Source organism: Lingula anatina, chromosome 5, assembly GCF_051362555.1.
Source record: "Lingula anatina isolate TDL-2025a chromosome 5, LinAna3.0, whole genome shotgun sequence".
In the NCBI taxonomy this organism is placed as follows: domain Eukaryota; kingdom Metazoa; phylum Brachiopoda; class Lingulata; order Lingulida; family Lingulidae; genus Lingula; species Lingula anatina.
Window position 1 is genome coordinate 7,818,589 of NC_141771.1, and position 26,237 is coordinate 7,844,825.

General features: G+C 39.1%; 2 protein-coding genes across 8 annotated transcripts; one reads left to right on the forward strand and one right to left on the reverse strand.

Moving 5' to 3' along the window:
* Nucleotides 1–631: 631 nt before the first annotated feature.
* Nucleotides 632–15,336, forward strand: LOC106164837 (putative transporter slc-17.2). 5 transcript variants are annotated; one of them, XM_087013343.1, is made up of 12 exons: nucleotides 632–1,062; nucleotides 7,740–7,867; nucleotides 8,813–9,051; nucleotides 9,313–9,546; nucleotides 9,821–9,908; nucleotides 10,095–10,190; nucleotides 10,670–10,800; nucleotides 11,774–11,938; nucleotides 12,395–12,527; nucleotides 13,119–13,269; nucleotides 13,648–13,738; nucleotides 13,963–15,336. In XM_087013343.1, exons 2-12 carry the CDS (start codon nucleotides 7,774–7,776, stop codon nucleotides 14,167–14,169), a joined length of 1,629 nt encoding a protein of 542 aa, XP_086869469.1. In that variant the 5' UTR covers nucleotides 632–1,062; nucleotides 7,740–7,773; the 3' UTR covers nucleotides 14,170–15,336. The 5 variants fall into 5 exon arrangements, with proteins under 5 accessions (XP_086869469.1, XP_013398322.2, XP_013398323.2 ...); XM_013542868.2 differs by lacking the exon at nucleotides 632–1,062 and adding an exon at nucleotides 1,640–2,475; XM_013542869.2 differs by lacking the exon at nucleotides 632–1,062 and adding an exon at nucleotides 2,490–3,771.
* A 69-nt stretch (nucleotides 15,337–15,405) lies between these two features.
* On the reverse strand, nucleotides 15,406–25,528 carry LOC106164836 (uncharacterized). Of its 3 annotated transcripts, none has more exons than XM_087013341.1 (9): nucleotides 25,383–25,528; nucleotides 20,842–20,890; nucleotides 20,337–20,517; nucleotides 19,575–19,801; nucleotides 19,181–19,399; nucleotides 17,967–18,434; nucleotides 17,587–17,924; nucleotides 17,077–17,187; nucleotides 15,406–16,851 (listed from the first exon to the last, which is right to left on the reverse strand). In XM_087013341.1, the coding sequence occupies exons 2-9, from the start codon at nucleotides 20,888–20,890 to the stop codon at nucleotides 16,588–16,590; spliced, it is 1,857 nt and encodes a 618-aa protein (XP_086869467.1). In that variant the 5' UTR covers nucleotides 25,383–25,528; the 3' UTR covers nucleotides 15,406–16,587. The 3 variants fall into 3 exon arrangements, with proteins under 3 accessions (XP_086869467.1, XP_086869466.1, XP_013398319.2); XM_087013340.1 differs by adding an exon at nucleotides 23,151–23,267 and having other exon boundaries at nucleotides 17,587–18,434; nucleotides 25,383–25,524; XM_013542865.2 differs by having other exon boundaries at nucleotides 17,587–18,434.
* Between the last annotated feature and the right edge of the window lie 709 nt (nucleotides 25,529–26,237).

Below are 26,237 nucleotides of genomic sequence, written 5' to 3' on the forward strand. Positions count from 1 at the left end.
GGTGACAGCCGAGCGTGGGCTCATCCTGTCGTTGTTCTGACTGATACTCCGAAATGTGATCTGACACACACCTTGAAAGCGGGTAGTGTGGTCCGATATACCGGTTAATTCAGGATCCTCAGGTGCCGAATCTGGTAGTTGGGTAGGTCTGAGGTACATGTAGCTCCCCGCTTGCAATGCTGCCGGAGCCTGTGCACACAACATATTGCTTGAGTGTCTCAAATTAACGAGTGTTTATTATTGCCATGTAGCCCACTATCTAAGGTCCTGATCAAAATTGGGTTCAATCTGCATTTATGTGTGGGTTGTTTCAAGTTTGCGATGCCGTTGCAGTTACGGATATTAGGGTAAGGTGAGTATTTTCACGAGGAATGATGTTGGAGGCCCACGCGAGTATCCCTGCCAGGAATTCCAACTTCCTCTTACACTTCAATGTCGACTTTTGTTTTCCAATCTTTTGTTGTGCCAAAGTAGGTTATTTTTGTAGTGTGATCGCGAATACTATGTCTTTGTTCCAGTTAATACTAAACCCTATTTTCCACAGGAGGGAGATTAGCTGCTTGTAAGCTGCAAAACAAACAAGCATAATTAAGTTTCTCCTACTACAAGGAAAGCGTATAGGTATACGCCTAGCTGAAAATCGCATTTCTCCATTGTGCGCTTTACCGCATGGCTTAATCAGTGACAGCTAAATAACAATAATAATGTAAGCAAAGACGCGCACCGAATGCTAACAAGGTATTTGCGTCTTTGCTCCGAAAACGAGGCGGTTCGGCAAGATAGAGGCCTTAACCCGGGTTTGACCTCTGTGCGAAAGTAGGCTCCCCGTGCTGCTGTTATTGGTGAATGGCCAGTGCTGCTTTAAGACATCATTATTGATCAGAAACTGCTCCAAACGCTATATTGTTGGCATTGCATTGAGAGCTGCGTCAAGAGAAGGAGAGGAAAGAAGGAAATGAAAGAAGCAGCCGTAGCCGGTAATTCAGGACTGCAACATAAAAAATACCTACTGCGCCTGCTCAAAGACAGCGGAGTTGCGTCAAGGGATAATTACAAGTAACGGTGAGCCTGTTATTGTACTTTTTATCGATGAATAGATGGTTTCATATAACACAATTTTAGTGAATTGAACCTCAGTGGATGAATTAATGTTTGTGCATAGTCTGTCAGTGAACCAGGAAAATAGCATCCTACAGATGAGGCTCCAAATATTGTGTAACCGTACACAGTACATGGTATAGAGGGGTCTGTTCATGAAACTGTCAGAGGCCACACAGGGTATTTTAGATTTTTATCCCAACCCCTAGTTATAAAATGCACACTTCAGGGGGCGCGACTGGCAGCCTGTCAGCGCCACCTGCACCTGGAACCAGGATTCGGTAGTTGTCTATGGCAGTCAGCAAGTGGTTTTCAATGCGAGCGACGGGGTCCTTACAATTGAATCAGTCATCAGGAAAGCTAGTCCAGTTGTGGACGGGGACGGTCCCTTTTGCCAATGCCGAGCCAGGGGTGGGGTGGGGGGTGGGGTGAGTAGACCCCAGTGTTACTCCTGTCAATACAGCTCCCAGGGGATCAGTTTTCTCTTGCTCCTCTGTGTGTGTGTGTGTGGGGGGGGGGGGGGGGGGGGGGGGGCTCAAGGGAGTCTGTTTCCTTTTACAGTGTCGCCGTTATCTAACCTTACTTCTGTAGAAGTTGGTGTTCATTGGGGTCTGTTTGCCCCTATCCATTCATGGGGAGTCTGTTTGCCTTTATTAAATGGAGAGCACTGATGGGTATGACCTGGTTTCATAGACACGCATCCCGGGAGAAGTGATGCCCCTCGACGAACCTGAGTGACAGGGCGCTACATTTTTACGACAGCCGACTGTATAGCGCAGTCAATAAATTCTGAACGGCGATGTGGGATGCTGAGTCAGGGCATGCCATATATATTAGGCAGCCAGCGACAGTCTGTGCTGCAAAGTGACAGGTCACGTTGATTCCAGGGAGCACGTGTTTATTAATAGAGGCTGTCAGTAGAGAGTTAACCAGGTGGCGCCAGCTGCATAGGAGGCCTCTGACTCAGAGACTGAAAAGAGAGACAAGGCAGGTGAGTATGGAATGAGATCTACAGCAGCTACAGTCTGATTTCCAGAGGGCGGCATATGGCGGTGGTGGTCTCGGGGCCTTACCCAGCGGCCCACGGTCGGGCGCAGTGGACTTGCGCCTCTTACGTCAGTCTCTCAACGCGCGACAGAGATAACAGTTTCAGTTGCGGTGAACCAGGACATTTTGCGCGAGAATGTCCGCGCCGTGACCTGGGAAACAGCAGGATATATCGGGGCCAGATTTTTGATAGAGCCCATGCCGTAGAGAGGTCTAGGGAGCCTGGAGCCCAGCCCCAAGGGGAACGGAGAATAGCAGTTAATTTTACTCCTTCGAGGGGCGGGGCGGAGGGAGGTAACGGGTTAGCACAGCAAAAGCATGCATTGATAGGTAAGAAAAGATCTGTAGTTGCAGTGTGTAATATTAGGCCATTTAATATTTTTTCTCTTTTTCGGGCCTACTGGACTCTTGATCGGGGGTTGGCCCTTTGCCTGGTCAGAAATATTTGTGTTAAAACATCCCATGAAAAACAGTTGTCTCTCTTCTTAAAATCATAAACGCCGTTTGGATCTTCACTGATGCTGTCATGTTTTTCTTCTCACCTTTGCTCTTTCTTTATCACAATAAAGGTTATCCTGTCACTACGTAGTGAAACATTTCTTTTGCATTACTCTCATTCAATTATCTTGCTTGTTTCTTTTAAGTTACTGTTCTTTTCGCGGTCCTCCTTTGACATGTCGTAGGTATAGATCTATTTATACTTTTGTCCTTATAAGATGCGTAAAACTTCTTCATAATTTTTATCTTGTCCTCCATGTTTTCAAAGTGAACAATCAGGGGCCGACATTAGGACATAATGCTCTTCCCACCTGTGGGCTTTGTGCTTTTTCACCTTTCCTTTTCGGTTTTTGTGGGAACTCCTCACTCGCTGTGAGAAGGCATAGCCTCTTGCATATGTATATATCATGTTACAAGTAATCTTCTTTCCGGTAGCTCTCCTTTTCCGGTGTTCTGAATATACATGTTATATGCTGTTATTCGCTCTTGATTCACTGTCCTTTAATTATTACATAACTTTTCCATTAGTTGATTATCGCTACTTTTTACATTATAAATTGACTGAGTTTTCACCTGAAACATTTTGTCTGTTCCCAATAGCAAGTTTATCGATTCCTTCAGTTGACTAATTTCCGTTGTTGTCTATTGTCTAAAGCTAGACAACTTGGCAATACTTGCCTTACTGTGCAGTGCTAATTCTACTTTTGCGGCCTTTCCGCGATTCTCATCAAGAAATCGTTGCAGCGTTCCTTATTGTCCTTGTCCGTTTTTTACCGCTTGCAGTGTTTTGTTCTCTTTAAAAGGTATGTATCATTCAGCGCAGAACCAATGCAATATGGCCTGTCAGTAAAAACTTGGTATGCGTTTTAATTGGTTTTAAGGAAGTTGAGAGAACCGAATATCACACCTGTCGCATTGTAGCGCCAACTTCACGTCGTTAAAACCTATTTTACATTTTCCACACAATCCTTCCATCTACTTGTCCGTCATCTTCTTCCCGCCCTTTCCACGTAATTTGTTCACTTGCTTTCTTGACCTTCGCCTAGCGGGAGTGACGTCATTTCCTGATCCTTTAATTGACTTTCTCAAAATATCGATTGCCTGCTACGGCTTTGTCTCTCCGATGGTGTAAGTATAATGGCGTTCTAATCCTACTAGATAAACTAACCTTCAACGTACTTTGTGGATATTTGATACACTGTGGTGCAAGCTTGCAATTTAGCTGGTCAAGATATATGAACTTTTCAATTTGACCGCCTTATCTCACACATTCGCAATATTATACTACATGTTATATAATATACGTTATCTACATATCCTGATGTTTGAGTTCAATGTTGACTATCAAATATTGCCTTAACCCAATCTATGGACGAGAGAGGTGGGAATGTTACCTCGAGGTGAAAGGGGGCTTTACCAGTTGTTGCAAGGCTAACATAGAGCACATGTAGATGCATGTTTAAGGTTATACCACTATTCAGACTGGGGTCACCAAGAGTAAGGAGAGGCTTAATTTGAAGTTCATCAGGATGACGCCCGTCCCACCTGCCACAGGTGCAAAATGTATAAATTGGAATGCATAGATAACTCGTACTACCCCTGAGTCAGAGCTTCCAGTGAATACGGTGAAATCTCGGGAAAGGTAAGAGATTTACAGGGTCATAACTCTCAGTGAGAACTACATGTAGTCGTTTGGAAAAAGTATTCCGAACACGACAAGGCTCGACAATAAAGGGTAATTTTTGTCATAAAAATCATTCCCAAAGATCTAAATGTCCTGTCAGTATGTATATACTTGACTATTTTTTACACGCTAAAAACCTTAACAATGCAATACATACCCAGATATTTATTATTTTTACATTTGTTCAGGACAACAACATCGAATTCAGTTTCGACAAAAGAACATATCGTATAATGAAACTCGTTTTATTATAATTATTATCATTTCATTATAAAGAACAAAAGTGCAATATTGACTGCATGCCGATATTCAAACAATATTTCTCTTTTACTTATGGGGTAACGCAATATGACATAAAGACTGCCTTCATTTGATGAACAGCAGGCTACATAATCTCCCTCTCTATGTTTGTCTTTCAAGTCATAATGTTATCGAATTGAAGATATATGCGCATTATCTTTGAACTCTTTGACTTCGGTGTTGTAACGGTTTACCGTTACACAAGATAGTGTGTTAGGCCCCATTCCCATAGACACCACCGGTCTACGTAGCTCGATCCAACTCTGCTCGGAATCGCGCCGATCTACATAGACCGATCGATCTTAGGAGACATTCCCATAGATTTTAGATCAATCTATCCCCGTGGGGAGTCTCACTAGATTATTGTCAGATAATCCGGTTTTAATGTCCGTCCCGCCTACTACAAGCTGTAAGGGGGTAATTAACTTTCGAGCCCGCTCGGCTGACAGGTATTTAGCGTGAACCCTCAGGGAGATAGGTCGATCTAGTTGGATCGATTTAATCTCTGGGAATGGGGTCTCAGTCATGCACATAACCTGTTACAACCCGCTTTATTTTTTGGATCCTATTTAATAGCAACTTGTAGAGGAACTAGATGAACCCGGTTTATTGTTTAATTACAATGATTGCGTGCCTTCTGTTTGTTTGTTGTACAAACCAAGATGGTCTTGGAGTCAGCGGACTCGTTAAGTGAAAGGCGAAGTCAGTATTTACTCCACGTGCTTGGCTGTTATACAGACAAGTTGCATATTAATAAAAAGCTTATTTAAATGGCTTTTCATTTCATATTGTTACTTTCTCATGTACTAATTAAGTAAGGAGATATGATATTTAATACGTTTTCTTGATCTGATCTTTATACACTGAAACTAGAAGTCCACTACAAATGCACTTGTGCAGACAGCATGGTCCCTTGAAGCATCAGCAGGAGTTCTTGAAGTTCTTGATATGCGCCTATTTACGAAAATATCCTAATTTACAAAATTACCACCTCAGCGATACCCCCTACTATCACCCCATTTCCATAGATTTTTAGATCGATCTATCCCTGTGGGGAGTCTCACTAGATAACTGTCAGCTTGGCCGGCTTAAGCGTCTGTCCTGCCTACTAAAAGCTCTAAAACTTAATCTTTAGATCGATCTAAATCTCTGGGAAAGCACCCTATGACTAAGACTCTTGTTTGAAAACGGATCTGGTATTATGAAATCCCATGCAAGCACATTTCTTCAGACAAAGTATAGATCTAGGGAATAAATGCAATCTTTAGGGGTTCTAATTAATTTTGAAACGGGTCGAAATCTTTCTCTGAAAAAATCCTAGTACGCATTATATCTCCTTATATAACTATTATGTAGTAAAATAAATAAGGATATGAAATAAAAAGCTTTTGGAATAAGCTTTTTATTAATATGCATTTCCTAATGTTGGTACATTAGGTCCGTACAGAATATATCCACGTTTTTGCCGCCACCCTCTGCGCTTGACTATTTTCCTAGGCTGAACCATGTTTGTTTACTAATTCTTAATCCAGACGCCTTTCAAATTAGCCTTGTATCTGAAGCACAATGACGCCTCTTTTTTAAAATAATAATAACAAATGTGCACCGTTTTTTTCATCCAATTCAATCGCACTTTTTTGTTTAACGTAGTAAAACAGACAAATCCTAGGCATACACCTGTTTGTTGATCATTACCAGAATAAACAATTTCCTTTTTAATTAAGTAAAATCTACATAAAATTTAATTGAACCAATGGCTCCTTACAGAAAGATAATATAAATAATATCTCCTCTATGTTTAAAAGAATAGTTACTTGTACTTAAGAAACGGTCTGTTTCTAGGGCAAAGAGTATATTTTAGCACGTGTTTGCACACTTACACGTGTGAACAGATGACAAGGGCGGTGTGGACTATGTTAGCTATGTATCCAGGCACACACATCTGGCTGCAATTATTGTGGATTGTGACTGGGTTCCCATCCCTAGATCGATCTAACAGGATCGGTCCATCTCCACGAGGCCCCTCGCCAAATTGCTTTCAGCCCAAGGGACTTAGACCCTATTCCCATAGATTTTAGATCGATCTATCCCTGTGGGGAGTCTCACTTGATTACTTTCAGCTTAGCCGGCTTAAGCGTCTGTCCCGCCTACTAAAAGCTGAAAGGGGGTAATTAACTACCGTGCGCGCTCGGCTGACATCAATTTAGCGTAAACCCCCAGGGAGTTAGGTCAATCTAGATGGATAGATCTAAATCTATGGGAATACACTCTTAGACTCTCCATTAAAGCTGCCAAACGAATTAGTTTATTACCTCCTAACAGCTTTAGTCGGCGTGACAGACAGTTAACCGGCTTGAGCTGATAGAAATTAAATGAGAACCCCCTCTGAGATAGATCGATCCAAAGTTAGTAGGATAGAGACCATTCCCACAGATATTTAGATCGATCTTTCCCCCTGAGGAGTCTCACTAGATTGCTGTCAAGTTGACCGGCTTAAATGTCTGTCCCGCTTACTAAAAGCTGTACAGGGGTAATTAACTTTTGTGCGCGCTAGGCTCCCGGAAGCTGACAGCAATTTAGCGTGAACCCACAGGTAGTTAGGTCGATCCAGATGGATCGAGCTAAAACTGTGGGAATGGTATTTATGCTACTATTTCTATTGAGGTGGCATCAGTGTTCAGTCAACCAGCATTTTGTTGCTGAAAAGCACCAGCGTTGTCTCTTAGGTGTACAGTTGAACAGTTTTATCCGCAACACTTGAAGAGCACTATCTTTGTTAGTTCTGTTTCATATCAGTCTTTTCTTTTTTAAGAGCAGGGATTATTTTGCCTACCCTTTGTTACATGGAGAATCAACATTATTTTTTACCTTAATCTCATAATACCCCATTGTGTTTACTATGCATTATGTTAATATATTTTTGGTTATATTTTATGGACAGAAATGTATTGGGGGATGTATGCATGGTAACTTTATTTAACGGTTATTTTGCTTATCCCCCTTTTTTAACTTCGTACAATATTACATTTTCGTCATTTTGATAAAAGACAATTATCAGTCATATGGATTTAATTTGGCGACAAAAATGAAATCATTTTATTTTATTCTCCAGAATCTTTATTGGGGGAACCACTGACGGGAACGATATGCCTGCAGCAAAGAATGATTCATACTCCCTGACGGCACTTGGCGAGCCAACTTCAGAGAAAGAGAAAAACGCCCTGTCAGAAGAGCAACATGGTTAGTAATGAGGGCTGGGATGAAAATTGTTTATTTTACTCATGCGTACACGAAAGCTTGAAACGTGTTTCCCTTAGACCGTTTAAGTAGTTGGTCGTTTTATCTCTACGAATATCAGATACAAATGCTGCGCCTTAAAAACATTTGCATTAAATAAAAAAAAAGTTCTGTGGGGATCATATTTTACCGCGCTGAACGTGATACTTTAGCAAGATACCCCTTAGCGTCGTATGTTAACGTTAACTCAAGGCGGTATTTGAGGAAAGTTAGGACAGTAACGCCATCTGCCAGGGCAACAGATTTTTTTCACTAGATATTCACAGATACAATGTATGCCACTGGCTACAGCACTTCACGCGACCAATTACATATTTTGGGATATAATTCTCACATTTACACTGGCAGATCTCGGGGAGGCGCTCAGGGGGGTCCTGACCCTCTTCGATTTCTGAAAAAAAAAGACACCAAAGGTTCCCTCTTCAAATAAGAATTTTGACAAGCTGAATCAAAGTTCTAAACCGTACCAAATGGCACCGTTCACCCTCTAAAAATACCACAAATTTTCGCTCCCCCCCCCCAACAGGCCCCGAACCCACGGGCTGAGGGTCGGCTTCGCATCCGCGGACCCCTCCTTCAAATAATCCTGAATCCGCCCCTGATTTATGTATGAGGTCTTTTATAAACAGCCCAAGCTATTGTTATATGCTGGTCATAATATTAAGACAATCCTGATTACTCTAATGCTACTGCACAAACTGGTGCACGTCGTACTCCTGTACCACCACAGTGAGCGACTGCAATTAAAAGGATTTGAAAATTGTGCCTCCTTATGCTATGATCGATTTTATATGGAATTAATACAGCTGCGTGCATGTCACTATTAGATATGTGCTGCCTTTTAATCTCCAATTACGTCATCATTAACGATCTTCTCTTCATTTACAGTTCCGTTCTGGACGTCGTGTCGAGTTATACTGTCCTTGATGGGTTTTATTGGCATGATAAACGTGTATACCCTGCGTACAAACATAAGTTTCGCCATAGTTTGCATGCTGAGGCAGGATGGTTCAGTCTTCCGTCCAGGCCAAAATGGAACCAATACGACGATAGATGGCGCAAGAAATGGAGAAAATGCTTCCATTGGCGGCAGTGATTTTATCCTTAGTGACCCCCGAGGAACATACGTAAGTGGCATCAGTATAATACAGTGTGTACAATGTATATTCCCGCGTTTTCTCTTAAGAAAAATTGGATTTCTGAGTAGAAGTATCATATCAAAATGACCATAGTCTGTTACAAATCTTTAGCAAACAAAACTAAGTTTTGGTTTTAAACAAGGATTTATTCAGTTGTCTGACATGAAACAAATTCTGTAGTATCTTGCACCACGGGTAATACTTTATATACAACTGGACATATAATAGTTTGTGCCAACCATTTTGCAGGAAGGTGAATTCGACTGGGATAAAAACCTCAGAGGCACAATATTGAGTTCGTTCTACTATGGGTACATATGCACCCAAATATTTGGTGGCTGGCTGGCGGGAAGATATGGCGGGAAACACGTGTTCGGCGCAGCGATGGCCATTGTGTTAGTGATGACGGTTGTGACGCCGATTGCGGCCAGGACAGATCCCGCTCTTTTGATAGCAGCACGTGTTCTGATGGGGCTAGCGTCTGTAAGTTCCACAACCAAACATGATTTAGCGTTAATTAAGATATAAATGTTACTTTCTAGCAATTTAGTGGGGGCAATATTTTGTCATCCTACAAGAAGATGCCTGTCCACATGAAGCAACTAGTTGCTGGCGCCCTTTTTTATTGACACATTAATCAAGGAATAGAAATTACATTCAAGTTTAATGATAAGAAAGGAAAGAACAAGAAAATTTTATTTTTAGTCTGGGTTTTCGTACCCATACTGAAATAAGCAATCCTCACTGTGTTTTCCAGGGATTTGTATTCCCGGCAATGCATGCAATGTGGGGGAAATGGGCGCCGCCATTAGAGAGGAGTAGGCTGATGACCTTCTGTTATTCAGGTACGTTTTTAAAGAGTTATCTGATTCCATGTTAAAGAGGAAAAATAAAATTAGACTTTGTGTCGCAGTTACAGTATATATGTGACAAAAGGTGAGATAGCCCCTAATAATGCTAGGACATGATTGAAAAGGTCAATAATATCGAAATTTAATTCTGCTGTCTATGCCTAACATGTTATGTTGCAGGCCCTTTTGTTGGGATCGTAATCTGTTTATCGATTTCCGGATTACTGTGTGAGATTCAGCTGGATAACGGATGGCCATTTATTTTTTACGTTTACGGTAAGTTTTATTTTCTAATAACAAAACATTAGCAGGTAGCGAGAAACAGAATTTTTATCCTTTTTTGATTCCGTTTACAACAAAGATGCCCATGTAATTTCCTTAGATTATTCCCATTTTTTGTTAAATTTGTTTGTCTCTTTTGCTTTTTTATCTTAAATTCAATGCAAGTTCTACGGATCCAAGAACTGTCGTAGAGTTTATCCAACCAACTATTGTGTTCCAAACTCGAGGTTATTTACTAAAAGACTACTCTTTCTTCGCTTGACTTAAACTAAGTCTACGATAACGGTAGTTTTAATTCATTTTTTAAAGGAAAAATGTAGTATCTAAGCAGTTAGCTGTATCTTTGTATTGTATTGGATTGTTTTACTCTCTATTACATTAACCATGGTACAAAGGTACATGGCTGTGTACAGAGAAAATTGGAAATTGCAAAAACAGTTTCTTAATTTTACAAAAATAATAATAAATACCAGGTGGCCTCTGTTTCATCTGGTTATGCGGGTGGTACTTGCTCGTGTTTGACTCCCCCGCCAGTCACCCAAGAATAAGCCAAGCGGAGAGAGAGTACATAGAGACAGCCATTGGTCATCAACCAGGAGAAGAGGTCAGACGAATATTAATAAAAGCGGTGTATGACCGCATTTTGCAACTGAACACTTTCTACAACGCAAGCATTTTGCAACCAAAGGAAACCGCGAGGACGCATTTTGCAACCGGCTGTTTTTTTTTTTGTTGTTGTTTTGTTTTGTTTTTTTTTTCTAAGTCACTCAAACGGCCATGAGTACTATCGTGATGTTTAGTGAGAAATGAATGGGGTTGCCTTGATCCAGTGCGCCGAATCTGGTGGGATTGAATGAGGAACTTAAACACTTGGGTTTTGATAAATATTTATCAGGAATGTGCATAAGCCCTTTTGAAATTTAAAGCGAATAAGGGTGGCTGATTCTAATATTTCACATTGTAATTTCCTCCCTTTTTTTCTAGACCATCAGTGTGACGAACGTGTCCTAGCACATCCCTGAATAAAGTCTGTTTATCCCAAATTTTTAAACATACTCACTGCAATGATTTATGAAGAAGAATGAAGACGTTTAGCAGAAAACCAACGTGCAAATATGGCATCATCTACAGCCAGTGGCGTGAAATTTCCAAAGGACCTTGCACTTCCCTGATGATAGGTTTATCAATCCCCAAAATTCTAAGTCCCTTTCTCAGCCACACCAGATTTCGGATACGGCATCATTCACATCTCACTTCTATTTATCTTTATTACTTATAACCGTTCCAGTGACTAAAAAAAAGGGGGGCTGCAAAATGCGTTTTGGTTGCTAAATGCGTATTCAGGGTTTTCTTTGATTACAAAATATGGCCCAACAGGGGATTCCATACGTTATATTTAAAGAGTACATTTGAGGAAGAAGCTTTTTGTCAGGTTTTTGTCAGGTTTTAAATATTTATCTGAATATTGTCGCATTAAAAACACTTTTAGAACAAAAATCATTTAGGTTGTTTTATTCAAAGGATGGCCAAGTGTTTATCGTTAAACCTCACTTCTTTGTAAGTTGGTTTCCAAATAGAAACCCTCTTTGCAGAAAGTACCAGTCCCGTGGTTGGCAATCGCCAAGTCCCCAGCCGTCTGGGCCATCATAGTGGCGCACACCTGTGACAACTGGGGCCTTTACACCCTGTTGACCAGTCAGCCTATCTATATGAAAGAAGTTCTGGAGTTTGATATAAAACAGGTAAGGGAGGTCACTCTGGTCCATTAAACTTAGGCAGCACTGATATTGATATTGATATTGATGTAAAAAAAGGAGGCCAATATATTTGTGTTTTGGTGCCGCTGCTTCTCTCATACTTGTAGAACTTACACGGGTGCTTGTTACCAGCCTTTTAATCAACATTACAAATGAATTTCATTTTAAAGAGAACGCCATGGACGACGAGAAAATACTGTAGATATAGATAGATATAATCTATTCTACATGTATTATGATAAAAGGTATAGGACGTGAAACACGCCCTTCCAACAGTAGGTACTAATCTGCTTGCCTTTTATCAGAAGAGATTTATTTTCTATTACATGCACTATACACAAACATGACCACTGTGTAATTTAAATTAAGTGAGAGCAAGTATATTGACATTACTAGCTTGTACCTTATTTCTACCGGGCAACCTTCTCTTTGATTCTCCAGAATGGATTGTTCTCCGCTTTACCTTACGTTGTCGTGGTTTTCGGTATCATACTCAGTGGCCAGGTCGCAGACCAGCTAATACAGCGTGGCATACTAAGTGTAACGCGGACTAGGAAACTCTTTCAGTCAATTGGTGAGAATCATAGTGAGCAACATGATTGAATGGAATGTAACGAAATACGATATGCAATTTAATTTTTTAGATTTTTTTTTTTTTTTTTTTTTTTTTTTTTTTTTGGGGGGGGGGTTATCATTTTTTTAGATGTTTTTCTGGGGTGATCATTTTTAAGTCGACAGTTTTGCTTTGCCACCCACGAAACAATTACGTGTAACAATACCAGATGATAGTTATTATGTTTATGCCATGTATGATTATTTGAGTGTACCCAAGGGTAAATCAGAACGGGGTATAAGGCGGAGGTATTGGTGATGCATGTAGCATTTTTCTTCATTTTTTCACTTTTGTTTTATTTTTCTCTGTTTTGATTGTTGTTTAATACATTTGTTATTACAATTTTTCTTTAATTTTATTTTAGGTTAGTTTTTTATATTATTGTTTTTTAGAAATGTATATGCTTATTTTACATTGCAAAACATATATAAAGCGAAAAACATTTCATAGACGCGCACATATCATAATTAAATTTTTGGTCTTTGGTCGGAGTCAACGAATAAAGGTTACAAGGTCACCATTTACTAGTAGGCTTACCTCTCTCTGTTTTAGGCGGATTTTTCCCTGCGATCTTTATGCTTGCCACAGCTTTTGTAGACTATGACACCAGAATGCTGGGCGTGGCCTTTTTAACATTGGGAGTTACCTTCTATGCGGGAACCATGGCAGCAAATCAAATAAACCATGCAGACATTGCTCCTAGGTGAGATAAATGTACCCAAAATCTTCATTTTAAACTAGACCAAGATGCTCAGTGTGACTTTTCCGTATAAAACTAATGTTAAACTACTTTTCCTTGGGTACAAAGCATTTTTTCCGCATTCATCTTTTCTGACACTTGCCATTACTCTGTGACCATCTTGGAAAAACGCCTGAGCGTAGTTTTTCAACCTCTGCGTTCACTTCTAGCACTGACTTCTGAGTTTCACTCGCTTCAAAAGTGTCAAGATTTTTGACAGACGACCAAGTTCATTGCATTTATCTGTGATTACATTGTGCATCTGTTTGTGAGCATGTACATTGTAGAAATAAAAAGAAATGCCTTGCAATTGTACGAACTTTTCAATTGTTTATTATACAGGTTTGCTGGTGAAATATATGGAATCACCAACATGGCTTCTACACTTCCGGGCATTATATCTCCCAGCATGGTCAGTGCCCTTACGCCTAATGTAAGTGTTATATTACCCTCAGTTTTCCTATTATTATCTTTTTGCAAAAAAAAAAAATGTTAGAGGTATAACTGAGTTTATCTACATTTAAGAACTAAGGAGGAAATTACTGTTTTTAGTCTTCATTTTTGTATTTGTTTATATCGATCTTTATGTGTTTATTTTTCAAATCCATGTATTCATTTTTTATTTGTTTTCCTTATGCACATTTATCTTTTGTGTAGGGTACAAGGGAAGAGTGGCAGCGTGTTCTGTTTATAAGTTGTGGTGTATACTGTTTTGGCGCGCTATTTTATCTGATATTTGCGAGCGGTGAGGAGCAGCCGTGGAGCAAACCGGAGAAATTGCGTTATGAAGGCGAACAGGAAGAAAAAGAAAAAATGAATGTTGAAAATGAAGATGATGATGATGATGACCAATCGGCAGTATAACCCTCATGCAATTTTAGGGTTTTTTTTTTTTTTTTGGTCGTGCTTTTTTAAGCCGTCTACATTGTATTTTATCCTTATTATATTTCCTGGTGTTGCGGTGTGGTGTGGTGTATTGTTTAAGTTATATTGGTATAGCGTGTAGAATTTGGAGAGGCGGTTGGCAACTTAACTCGAAAGCGGGAGCATTCCATGCCAAAGTATATATATTAATATACATTACTCACGACACCTTCCAGAGTGGATAGCATTATATTACTTAGAACCACATTGTACCGTGTAGTGATGTAAGTTATTGTGCTGTGTTGTTAAATATTTGTTATATCAAATAAGGACATACTAGTATAAACCACGAATATCGAGCTAAATATCATGTGAATGACAATGCACTTTTGTGTTGCCTTTTGCTCCGTTAGGTCTTATTATACTTATTTAAGTATATACATGCCGATGTGACTTTGTTATATCCTACTGTTTTGAAGCAATCCCTTATTCAGATTGCTGTAATGTCTCTAGTGTGATTTGTTTCGCATTGTTGTTATGTGATCTGTTGTATTGTATCACGATGGAAGACCCGTACCTACATTGTATAGCAGACAAGCCCACCTACGCCCTATAGCTTCGGAGGTGCGGTACCCCTTTCACCCCCCCCCCCTCCGACCTCCCACTCCAACAAATTCGAATAAGGAACTAAACGCAACAAGCCCAAGACATGTTCTCTGTACCTTGTGAATGATGGAAAATTGCAATCGACTTCTGTTATTTTATTAGTCTGGCAAACATTTTATGCTAGTGACCATATATATTTTTTGGGACTTGAAGATTTTACAATACGTTATATAAGTCGATGCAATTCTTAGATGCGTTAAGTGAGATCAAATGAAATAATGAAATTGAATGACAATTATTTGAATCGTTTAAATGAATTTAAATTATATTTGTCACATTAAGGATTTTTTTTAATTAAATTTTAAAATGCATCAAGTGTAGCATAGTACACTATGCTGTGAAAGAACGAACTGAATTGTAAATTTAACATCGTACTACACATTTATCACATGATTTTTATGAACATTATATGAGGCCATGTCATCGTTTTATTTAATTTTTTCACAGTTTTACCTATTTTAAAACGCACAATTCTGTGAAAAATAAATTTAGAAATTGAAATATTTAACAGCTTGGAGTTGGTTGAATACGGTTCAAATTATGATCTCTGTAAAAATTACACAGTAACAATTGCACTTTTAACTCCTTTTTATTAAAATATAAATTTACTGAAAGTAGAAATAAATCAAGTATTCACAGTCACAACACTACACAACATAAACATTAACAACAATGTTTACATGTATACAGGTGTTGTCAGAGGAAGATAAAAGGAATAAAAACTATTCGTATGAGATCCATATTACAGAATAAATACAATGTAAACAACTCAGAAATATAAAAAAGACTATTTTACCACCAAAACGGCGGTTATCGCAAACATTCTGGAATCTGTGCTTGCCATCGGACCACTTGATTCCCATAGATGTTTTCCTTTTGCAACAATCTCTTCAGAGAATAATCTAGTCAGGGATGATTACAAAAACCAAACTCTTTATAAATAACCAAGGAGTGTATGGAGTCCGATACCAAAACTTCCATTCTTTGATGTAATTGTTATTCATGAGAAGGGGAAAATTCCACATTGGCACTAGTATATTTTACAAAACTACCGACGCAAATACAATTCCTTCCATTCAACTCATGACATCCCAGCCATATTAACAATGTCCCTTATAATTTAGCCCAACGGATATGCACAATTGTCTGTAGTGGCGCCAAAAACGTTAGAAAGCCAATATCAAACAAGAGCCAAGTACGCTGATCTTGCACTAATCTATACAGACATAAAGCAGCAGGATGAGAACGCTAACAAGCCGTGCAGTCTACAATCTCGCCAAAAACGGACACGTGTCCCCTGAGCCACTTTATCATATTGCACGCTGCCACGCCGAACTGACCAAGTCGACATGTTCTTCTACACTTGCCCCATTGCCCACTTTCTCACTAATCTATAAAACAATGTATAAAACCCCAAATCTGACCATATTTACATTTAATATAATTGTTAATGTGTTATATGTTTTATGTATACAATATCACAGCACTGGTATAATAAGTCTTCATAAGTCGTAAAAACATTTATAATGTGTAAACTAGCAGTGGTACTGGCGTATATTGATATTGATTTGTACAGCTTCAACAAGCTTATTGTGATAGTCATACATGAATGTCAATATCATTTCTTTTTATCCGTTTTTAAGGCACTAATATAAAACAATGTAGTACCCACGTAACCCCATGTAATGGGCATTTACTGCTACTAGATTACAACGTAGTATTTTACTTCCTTCCGCTCCAAACGTGACTTTCCTACAGAATCAGTGAGAACAGTGATAAAATGAAAAGCAGCGAAAAAGAGTTCAAATACAGATTGCTCTCCGCGGAACACTTTGGCGTGGTTTCCACATTCATAGCGTTACAATGGTTCGAACTGCAGCACTGCGTGTATTGTGAATATCCACCAGTGTAGACACATTGCGCAGAGCCCTCTGGCGGGCAGTCACCGGCGCTCATGCATCCTCTATCGTGTCGGTATGTATTGGTGGACGCTGTGTTTTGGTTTGTAGCATTGGCCTGAAATAAGTGAAACTTGATATCAAACGTACACCGTTGTTTTAAACGTGAGCATGAAACTTGAGCAGGTGAATATAAAGTAAATTACGTTCATCAACCAAGTCTGGGCAGAAAAAAAATTGTAATGAATAAAGACAATCAGAACCGTTTGGCTGAGTATATTGAGCCATACAGTGTGTGTGGGGAGGGGGCTAAATGAAACTTATCTATTATCATGATACTTACAAAACATTTGTTTCCCTCCGTGCACGCTGTGACGACAGTGCATGCAGCAGCGCACGACGTAGCATCCGTACATATATTAACATTTTCGCAACTGTAACACAGTAGGAAGGCCTGAAATTAAAACACGCAAATGAAGATATAGACACCATTGTCATATGAATTTAGTATGCTTTCAAAGCCAGTAACTATAATAACAGAAGAAGTCTATTTTAATACTCTATCTGTTTATATAATAAGCGGGGCGTGACCATTGTTATATAAAACCCTTTTGTGTAGCCGGTGTATATCCATATGGTAAACAAGAGCATTGTTTAATATATATTGAGATATCAGCTGAAAGTTTTGTCGTGAAATTATAATTGATGCAAGACCATCATTTTTCGTAGAAGCAACATTTAAAACAATTTCTAGCAACAGACGAAGTATGCTTTGACAAACATATCACCAAAACGATTTTCACGAAGCCCCAAATTTGATTTTAAACATTCTCTTTGTTTGACCGTTAATTACCTCTGTTGTTACTGTAGAAGGTGTTGTTGCACCTTTTGTCGTTGTAGATACAGTGACTGAGCTGGTACCGCTAGACGCCACAGAACTTGTTGCAGACGTTCCAGAACCTGCCACAGACGCCACAGAACTTGCTGCAGACGTACCAGAACCTGATGCAGACGCCACAGAACTTGCTGCGGACGTACCAGAACCTGATGCAGACGCCACAGAACTTGCTGCAGACGTTCCAGTACTTGTTGCAGACGTTCCAGAACTTGTTGCAGACGCCACAGAACTTGCTGCAGGCGTACCAGAACCTGATGCAGACGCCACAGAACTTGCTGCAGACGTACCAGAACCTGATGCAGACGCCACAGAACTTGCTGCAGACGTTCCAGAACTTGTTGCAGACGCCACAGAATTTGTTGCAGACGCCACAGAGCTTGATGAGGCTGCCATAGAACCTGTCGTTGACGCTGTACTTACCGTTGCCAAGGAGGATGTCGAGGGTGAGTTTGATGCTGACACCACAGAATTTGCTGAAGACGAGGAACCTGTTTCTGACGTTGAACTCGTAAAAGACGTCCCCGTCGCCGAGAGTGAAGATGTTGACGTTGTCATCGAACTTGCCGTTGCTAAGGAACTCGTTGATGATGTTATTAATGATCCTCCCGTTGCTGACGTACTTGCCGCCGTTGTTATTTGTGAAGCAGTCGCTGCTGAGGAGCTGGTAGACGATGTTATTTGTGAAGCAGCCGTTGCTGAGGTGATGGTCGGCGATGATGTGAGTGACTCAGGCGTTGCTGAGGAAGTTGTTGGCGATGAGGAACTGGAGGAACTTAGCATAGAAGATGTTGTGCTTTCAACAGCTAAAACATGCAATTTGAAACCTCAATTTCTTGGCGTGATTTCACGACAATACTATAATACGTAACATATGTAATGAACAACATTCATCATCAATGCGACCGTTACAAAATGAAATATATGTAGCATGTAGCTGAGGGTGACTAGAGTTCACTAACTGACCATAGTACATGTCACAGTGCAAAATGTTGCAAACACTTAACTGACTTCTAAGAAAAGCCGGGCAGATACAGACATACTGAAATTAATTTTCTTATACGGTAATCTCCGCCCGTAACGTACGGTAAATACAGATATCCGTTTCATTACGTTGAACTGCCAAATTTGTGCATGAGATAGTTATTTACATTGTCATACTTCTACCTAATGAAAAGTGGTAAATTGTAATCAGAATAACATGCACAAATATCGTTGCATATTTTAGGCGCTAATATTATTCTGTAAATTTGTTAAAAATCTACCCATTTTAAAGGGAGAAGGATGACCTCCATGGCCTAATATCAGAGAGAAATGATGGAAAACTCTTTGTTTAAAGCATGAGTACTACATGTAATGAGTGGCATTTAAGTCTAAAACATTTCCTCATGGACAGATATCAGTGGTAGTGACTAATGGTGTGAAGGTTATCAGATATATCACGTTCCTTTATTTCGGCATATTTCTTTACCAGAAATCTTTGACGTTTTATATCAGTCTAAATGTCCTGTGCGTTATGCTTTACGATATCATATGAATACACGTCGCTTACCTTCGCAAACCCCGGAACTGACGTCATCAGAATATGTGCCGTTTACACACTGAATGGTGGACGTGTTGGTCCCTGCAAACGTGTAGCCACTTCCACACGTGTAGCTGACATTTGCATAATTATGACAACACACGTCACTGCAGTTGATCCCGTTGGTTGTTGACCACGTGGCATTTGCTACTTCCGGTGGCGCTGCGCAGTCGAGGTATTCAGTGAGCGCTAACAGTTAAAAACGACATAGAATTAGATGCAACGAAATTAGATGAACGTATTTGAAACTCTTGTCCACTTAGGGGATTGGAATGTTGGAATGCTTGGTGAATGTGAGTTCAACAGACTTAACAATGATATTTACAAGAGAAGGGAAAAATTGATTAAAAACAATCCAACTTACACCTGAAGCACACATAATACCCGAGAGCAGAACAGTTATGCTGCTCCCAGTCCATGTTCGTGTCTACTTTAGCAGCATAGCACTCTCCAGGAGGGGCGGTGTCGTTATGATTGTAGCCAGCGGCCCACGCATTGGTCCTGGTGACGGTGGTGTTCGTTGCCGAATACTTCCACACGTCACCGTTGTTGCTCTGGACACCGATCCACGCGGTGGTGATGCCTCCAGATCTGAGGAGGCGGAGAAATGGTGTGAGTAAATCTCCATGCACACGTGAAGATACAAATCAAACAGCTTCAAGCTCATACGTCAGTGTTAATAAATTTTAAAGAATTGCAGACCTTTTTTACTTGTTGTGGTGCAATAAGAGAGGCATAAGTAAAAACCCACATTTTCTAAAATAAGAATGGTTTCTTTTTCTTTTTAAAGGTGAGTTACAGAGTAAATCTATAAGTTTTATCTGGTAGCAAGATGGACCATTACGAGCATTTTTCAGTGGAAGAGAGAATAAAGATTGTGTATTTATTTTTGGCCCTCGTATTGTGCCCCACCCTGTAAAAAAGGAAAAGGCTGCAATTCATAAACACTGACGCATGAGTTTGATGTTGATGCCGTACATATCCCGTACATTGGCAAATTTCATTTCAAGTCCCGTCTAAGCATTCTCTTTGTGAATTAGTTAAGAGTTTATAAGGCAGTTGTTAGCAGGGATTTTGATATTTACTGATTTTAGCACGACAATATGCGCAGTATTGATATACTTACAACTCACTAATCACGTCCAAGTTGTATGTAAAGGCGGTATACGAATCATACAGGTACGGCTCTGGAAGAAACCCACATATCGACGTGCACCCATCCACGGCGCCGTTATAATCCGTCTGGCTGTCCGATATACAGACGTCAAAATAGTTACCAGTTGTGAAGGTTGGGCAGGCTGCCTCAGCTTAAATGATATGAAAAAAAATTTTTTTTTGACAAATTTGTGACTGTGAATTGGTGACGAGTGACAAGTATGTATCGCGTCACGTGTGGACCACGTGCTACAGAGTGGATAGTCATGTGGTGTCCAAATGGGATCTGATAAATTTATGGCGATGAAGAAACAGATCTACCATTAGGCTTATTCTGAAGCAATACTCAAAAAGAAAATTTACACAACAAAATACAAAAAAATGCATACCTAGTTTTTTAAAGTGTTTTTATAGATTTTCATAAGAAGTTCCTAAGATTGATCTTTTAAAAATCCACTAATCGTTACATTACATACCGAGCACGACGCAGGTGGCGATGGACAACAGAGGCAACGCCAAATTCATCTGAAAAAAATAATAAAAGAATGATGTTTTTTGCCTTTAAACAAAACACGGGGAACCTGCTAACCATTGCTACGGCAAAGCATGCAGGACGATGAAGACAATCATAACACCCACATTGAATGGGCAGTAATGGCAGAAATGTAATGGCAGAAATGACATAGATCTTTAAAGAAACAGTGGCCAAGATGGGATCAAAAACTTATAGAGAACAATGTGTCAGCTAGTAGTTCAACGACTATCATTCATAAGTTTTGACACAGGTGGTTCTGTCAAAAAAAGGTACGTCACAGAAGCGAAACCCGCTGATAAATGCCCAAAAAAAAAAATCAAACTTACGGTTTTCAGGCGGGACACTAAAATAATTGCCTGAAGGTCAATGCACAGATTTTAGAGGTACGATTACTCAGAATATGTAACTCAATGACATTTTTTTTTCTGTTTTAAACTGGCTATTTTGATGACCAATTATTTTGGGAAGCGTAACAATAAAATCATTCTCATGTTACCTCCTCGCTTTTTACTACCCAATTACGATTTTTCTTCATTCATTTATAGTATTCAAATACTTTTTACTACCCAATTACGATTATTTCTTCATTCATTTATAGTATTCAAATACTTTTTACTACCCAATTACGATTATTTCCACATTCATTTATATTATTCAAATACTAATATGTTGTGAAATTAACCTTGCCAGTACAAATTCAAACCTTGCTGCTTTTTATACCTGTAAATCACCAGGTGTTCCTATTTTGGCAGACGTACCTATTTTCGTTTTGAGGTGACAAATGTGCGTGTAAACTGAAATCACGAACTTGGACCACGTACTCTCTGTACAGTGGGGTTGTTTGTCAACCAGGTCGCCCGTTAGGTTGACAAAGCTTTTTGTTCAGCAAAATTGTATCGGAAACGCATTAGTGAGTCAATACACAATATTGCGTTCCCTTTACTATTCACAGGTTAGACTTCATTATAACCGTTTATAGAATCGGCACCGCTTAATACGCATTTTTTATTTACATTTACCTACAGTGATAAATTGTTCGCCTTATTTACATTAGTTAATATTGCGTACTAAATAATACTAGCTAATGGAGTAGGGCTGCTACACTGAGGACATGCCCGGGTACGATGGAGTGAATTCGTGTCCTTATAACGCGCACGGCGAATAAGGTTATGAATTGAAAGCACCTCAACGGGAAAGGAGGTATGAAATTACTGGATCTGAAAGCAATTGGACTTTTTGGCAGGTTTTCATTTTCATTTGCACTCAATTGATATTTGCCCAGTAGCATTTTGATATGCCGTTTTCGCTGCTGACACGTAAACGATGAAATTTCGGTTTACGCTGAGAATGAACAATTTGCTTCGATTCAAAATGACTGACGTCTAATTCTAATTCTCATTTGATGATAATAAGTTTCAATAATTATTTTTTAAGAGCTCGAATCACACAGATTAAAAACTGAGCGTAAGTTTTCCTCCCACTCAGAAGAAACGTAAAAAAACGTTTTGCATGTCACCATGGATAGTTTTTGTTTGAGGAGGTTCAAGACACAACACTCAAGAACAAAAATATAATTTCCTATTTATTCACACCACCCATTGCCTATGATTTATATGAACAACTGTGGTTGAACTTGGACGAATAAAACAGTTTTCTTCCAAGGGTTGAAGTAAGCATAGCCGTGCGCTTTTACGGACAACATTAAATCGGTCTCACCTCTGTCGCCAAAAGGGACTTAAATTTACGCAATGGAATAAGACTCGCACCAATGTTGAAATAAAAGGAAATAAATTCGACCAAAAACTCTTTAATAACGTCTTTATATTTCCCAGTTATTTCGACTTGATTGCAAACTATAAAATTGAAAATCGTAACAGTATGCTTGTGCTTTACAAAGTTACACGCACAGCAGCGGGGGAAAACATTGTTCCTCTTCCTCCAGAAAAATAGAAAACGGACATTAACAATGCCCATGCAGTGAAATCAAAGACGGTGCTTTGTTGTTTACTTATAACAGGCTTCATATTCAACGAGGCATTATAGCATCGGGCATGTATCATATTCCACCAGTTTGAGTCTTAATAAACTAAAATAATATTATGATTAACGTTTTAATCTGAATTTGGAATGAGCTAGAGGGGCCTTTGTCTGGTTGTCAAAACACTCCATTAGATCAATGCTTTTGATTACTTATGTTACCTGGAGTTCTTAATGCCTGCGTTTGTTAAGTTAACTTTAAGTGAGACCTACCTCTGATTTGCTTAACAATTTGCAGTTGGTTTTATGCGATCAATTTGTGAGTCAAACTAGTCTAGTTATCGTGTAGGGAAAGCTTTGGTGTGACGGCAGGTGCAGCTCACCTCCTAACTGGCAGACAATAATAGAGTCATAACTTTCAAGCAACATATAAAAATGCCTATATATTTGGAGAAGAATGACAGAAATTCATTTAGAATATACAATTACTTACGAATTAATGAAATTGATGGATATTAATTATACAACCTTTTGGTGTAACTCTCTTATTTACACAATATTCTAACTAAGCAAAAAATATAACAAGCCTTAATGAGCACTTTTAATTAACTTGAATAAAATACGATCGAAGTATTTTATCATTGGCTTATATAGCTTGGGATATTTATGGATTTGAAAATTATTTCAGTTCATTTTTGTTTTCACAGCTTTCCTATGTCGTCACCAACCATTCACTAAGAATTCACAAGATAAATAATATGTGTGCTCCCAAGCGTGGCCGAGCTCAAATCTAATGGATATCTTTTATATAGTATCACAGACTTGAGCACATTCACAACGGTTAAGAATAATAAATAATAATGGTTATGATAATAATAATACTCAATACTTTGATATCGCTCTCCGAATGGATCTCAGCACTGTAAATAATATAGACATTTAAGCTTAGAATGAGAAAGCATACCAAATAATGGACATATACTTGGCCAGACTTGGTGCAAGTAGTTGTCAATAATATGGACATTTCAGCTTACAATGAGAAAGCGCACCAACTAATGGACACACAAACTTGACCAGACCTAACACTGCAGGCAAGTTGGTTATGTGTGCATTATCCGCTGAAACCAAAGAGGCCTTGAGGGGCGCTAGATTATTCCACACATTTCCCTCTTTATGATTTCTATGCATTCCTTTATTAATACAGCTTGCTAAGCTGACCGTACAAGCGGGGGATTGAGAATGGATTGTATTAATGGGAGGGTGGGTAAAACCAATAGTGCACAAGGCAACATTCAAAATAAAGTGTTCTAGTGTGTCCAAACCAATTGCGACCATGTCACGGCACTTTCTAACAGGTAGAGTCGTCAGTACTGATGACTAAACAAAGGATTTTCAATGAACAGCAAGCAAAGGAAATTACAATATAATATATTAGTACAAATGAATAACAACTTGGCTCGGTCAAGTGAGCAATAACACAGAACGCGTTAATCCCCTATAGTCCGAAGTCACTCCTGCTTTGTACGTTTAATTGAGAGCGGTCAGTTAAGGCGGTGATATTTGTATTTATAACTGTCTGACTTATGCTGAGGTTATATTTCTATAATATCACGGAGAAATCCGATATATGTAACTTTCATTATACTGGCCTTGTTTTAATTAAAATGATTCAGAAATGTACAAAAAGGGAATCGATACTTTTAATCGAAAAAGTTGGGAAACGTAATAACAGGGATTTACTGTGAATGGTTTTATCGATGTTGATAATCAAAAAACAGTGAGACATGCATAGAGTTTATAACTCACTTTTCTATTCAACCAGTGATGAGAAACACAAATGAAAGTCTTTAGGCTTAAATGTCTAAGCTATCGCAATATAGGTCTTCTATGTATATAAGAATAATCCTATATTTTGATCTCGTTAGGGCCTATAGACACGGTTTCTCTGCAAAAAAAAAATAATAAAATAAAAAAATGCTAAAATCATATTTCTTTCGCTTGATTAAATTTAGTTGTTGGTCAGTGATTATCATAGATTATCTCGCTCAATATATCACATATTATAACTCGAGTGGTAGTTATGGGGTGTGCTGCAATAAATTTGCGTCTCTAACTAATTAAATGAAATAATGTGCACCAACATATTTATCAGTCACGTTCCTCCACGGACAGGTCTCCTTCCAGAGTACGATATATCCCAACAAATCATCATGTAAAATATTAATGATAATTGTAAATAATTGACTGCAGCTAGTCATCCAACTATTATTAATGTCGGTTTTCCATTTTTCTGGAGGAATAGGGACAATGTTTTCCCCCGCAACTGTGAGTGTAACTTTTATAAAGCATAAGGTGTTATCCAGCTACCATCTCCATCTTGGTTTGGCCGTTCCACTAGCAATCAACAATAATTAAACCAATAATATTTCGTGACGTCGGAACACACTTATCTTTAGTTTTTTCCTCGAAAAGGAAAAACCCATACAATGCGAAAAATCACCTTACCTTTAATGGTCCAGACAGTAAATGTGAGATCGACAAATAGTTGAGCAAATTTCACCACACACCCTTATTGTTAACCCCTACGCTAATTTGTGCACAGCAGAAGATGTTGACATAAGACCGTTGAATACCTTTAGTTGGTGACATATGATTATCAGGGGTCAAGCGAACAGAAAAGAAGAAGCAATCACGTGTTGTAGGTGTATTACCGGGGGCAAGGTTATGGGGAAGTTTATCTGTAGGGGTCATCACCATGGTAGCGGGAGGTCAGAGGTGCCGTGAAGCTCAAAGGAGGAACATTTTTAGTCAGGGAGTTCGTTATCTCTTTCCTGAAAAATATGAAGAAGACGCAAGATAGCATTACTGATTACTATGATCCATATCATATTCTATTACCGAGAAAGATATCTTATTCATTTACAAAAGATGTCATTTTGCGCTTTATTTTTCGTTCTATTTATATACCACAAAGCAAACCGACGTTATGTAATTTACTTGTAGAGCGTGGGAACACAATCACATTCAAATGACAACTCATGACACATTGCGATAGAGAAGCCGCGACACAATCTTGATTTGCCCATTAGAGTACAGCTTTATAAGCTTGACCTTGGACCCAACGTGTGGTGTGTTCTAGGTTTGACAAACTCATAAACGGGGCCAGGGGAGGGTGGTGAGTGCTTCCCCTCCCCTTTAAAAAGCAAAACAAGTTATCCACCTCTTCCGAAAATATGAGAAAAGTAACCATATTTCCTATTGTAGGAGCTGGGGTGTACAGAAGACTAGACCTCATGAAAATGTTTGACATTTAACAGAATGTTACATTGGGGGTCAGAATGGGTCTTTTTCCTCTCTTGT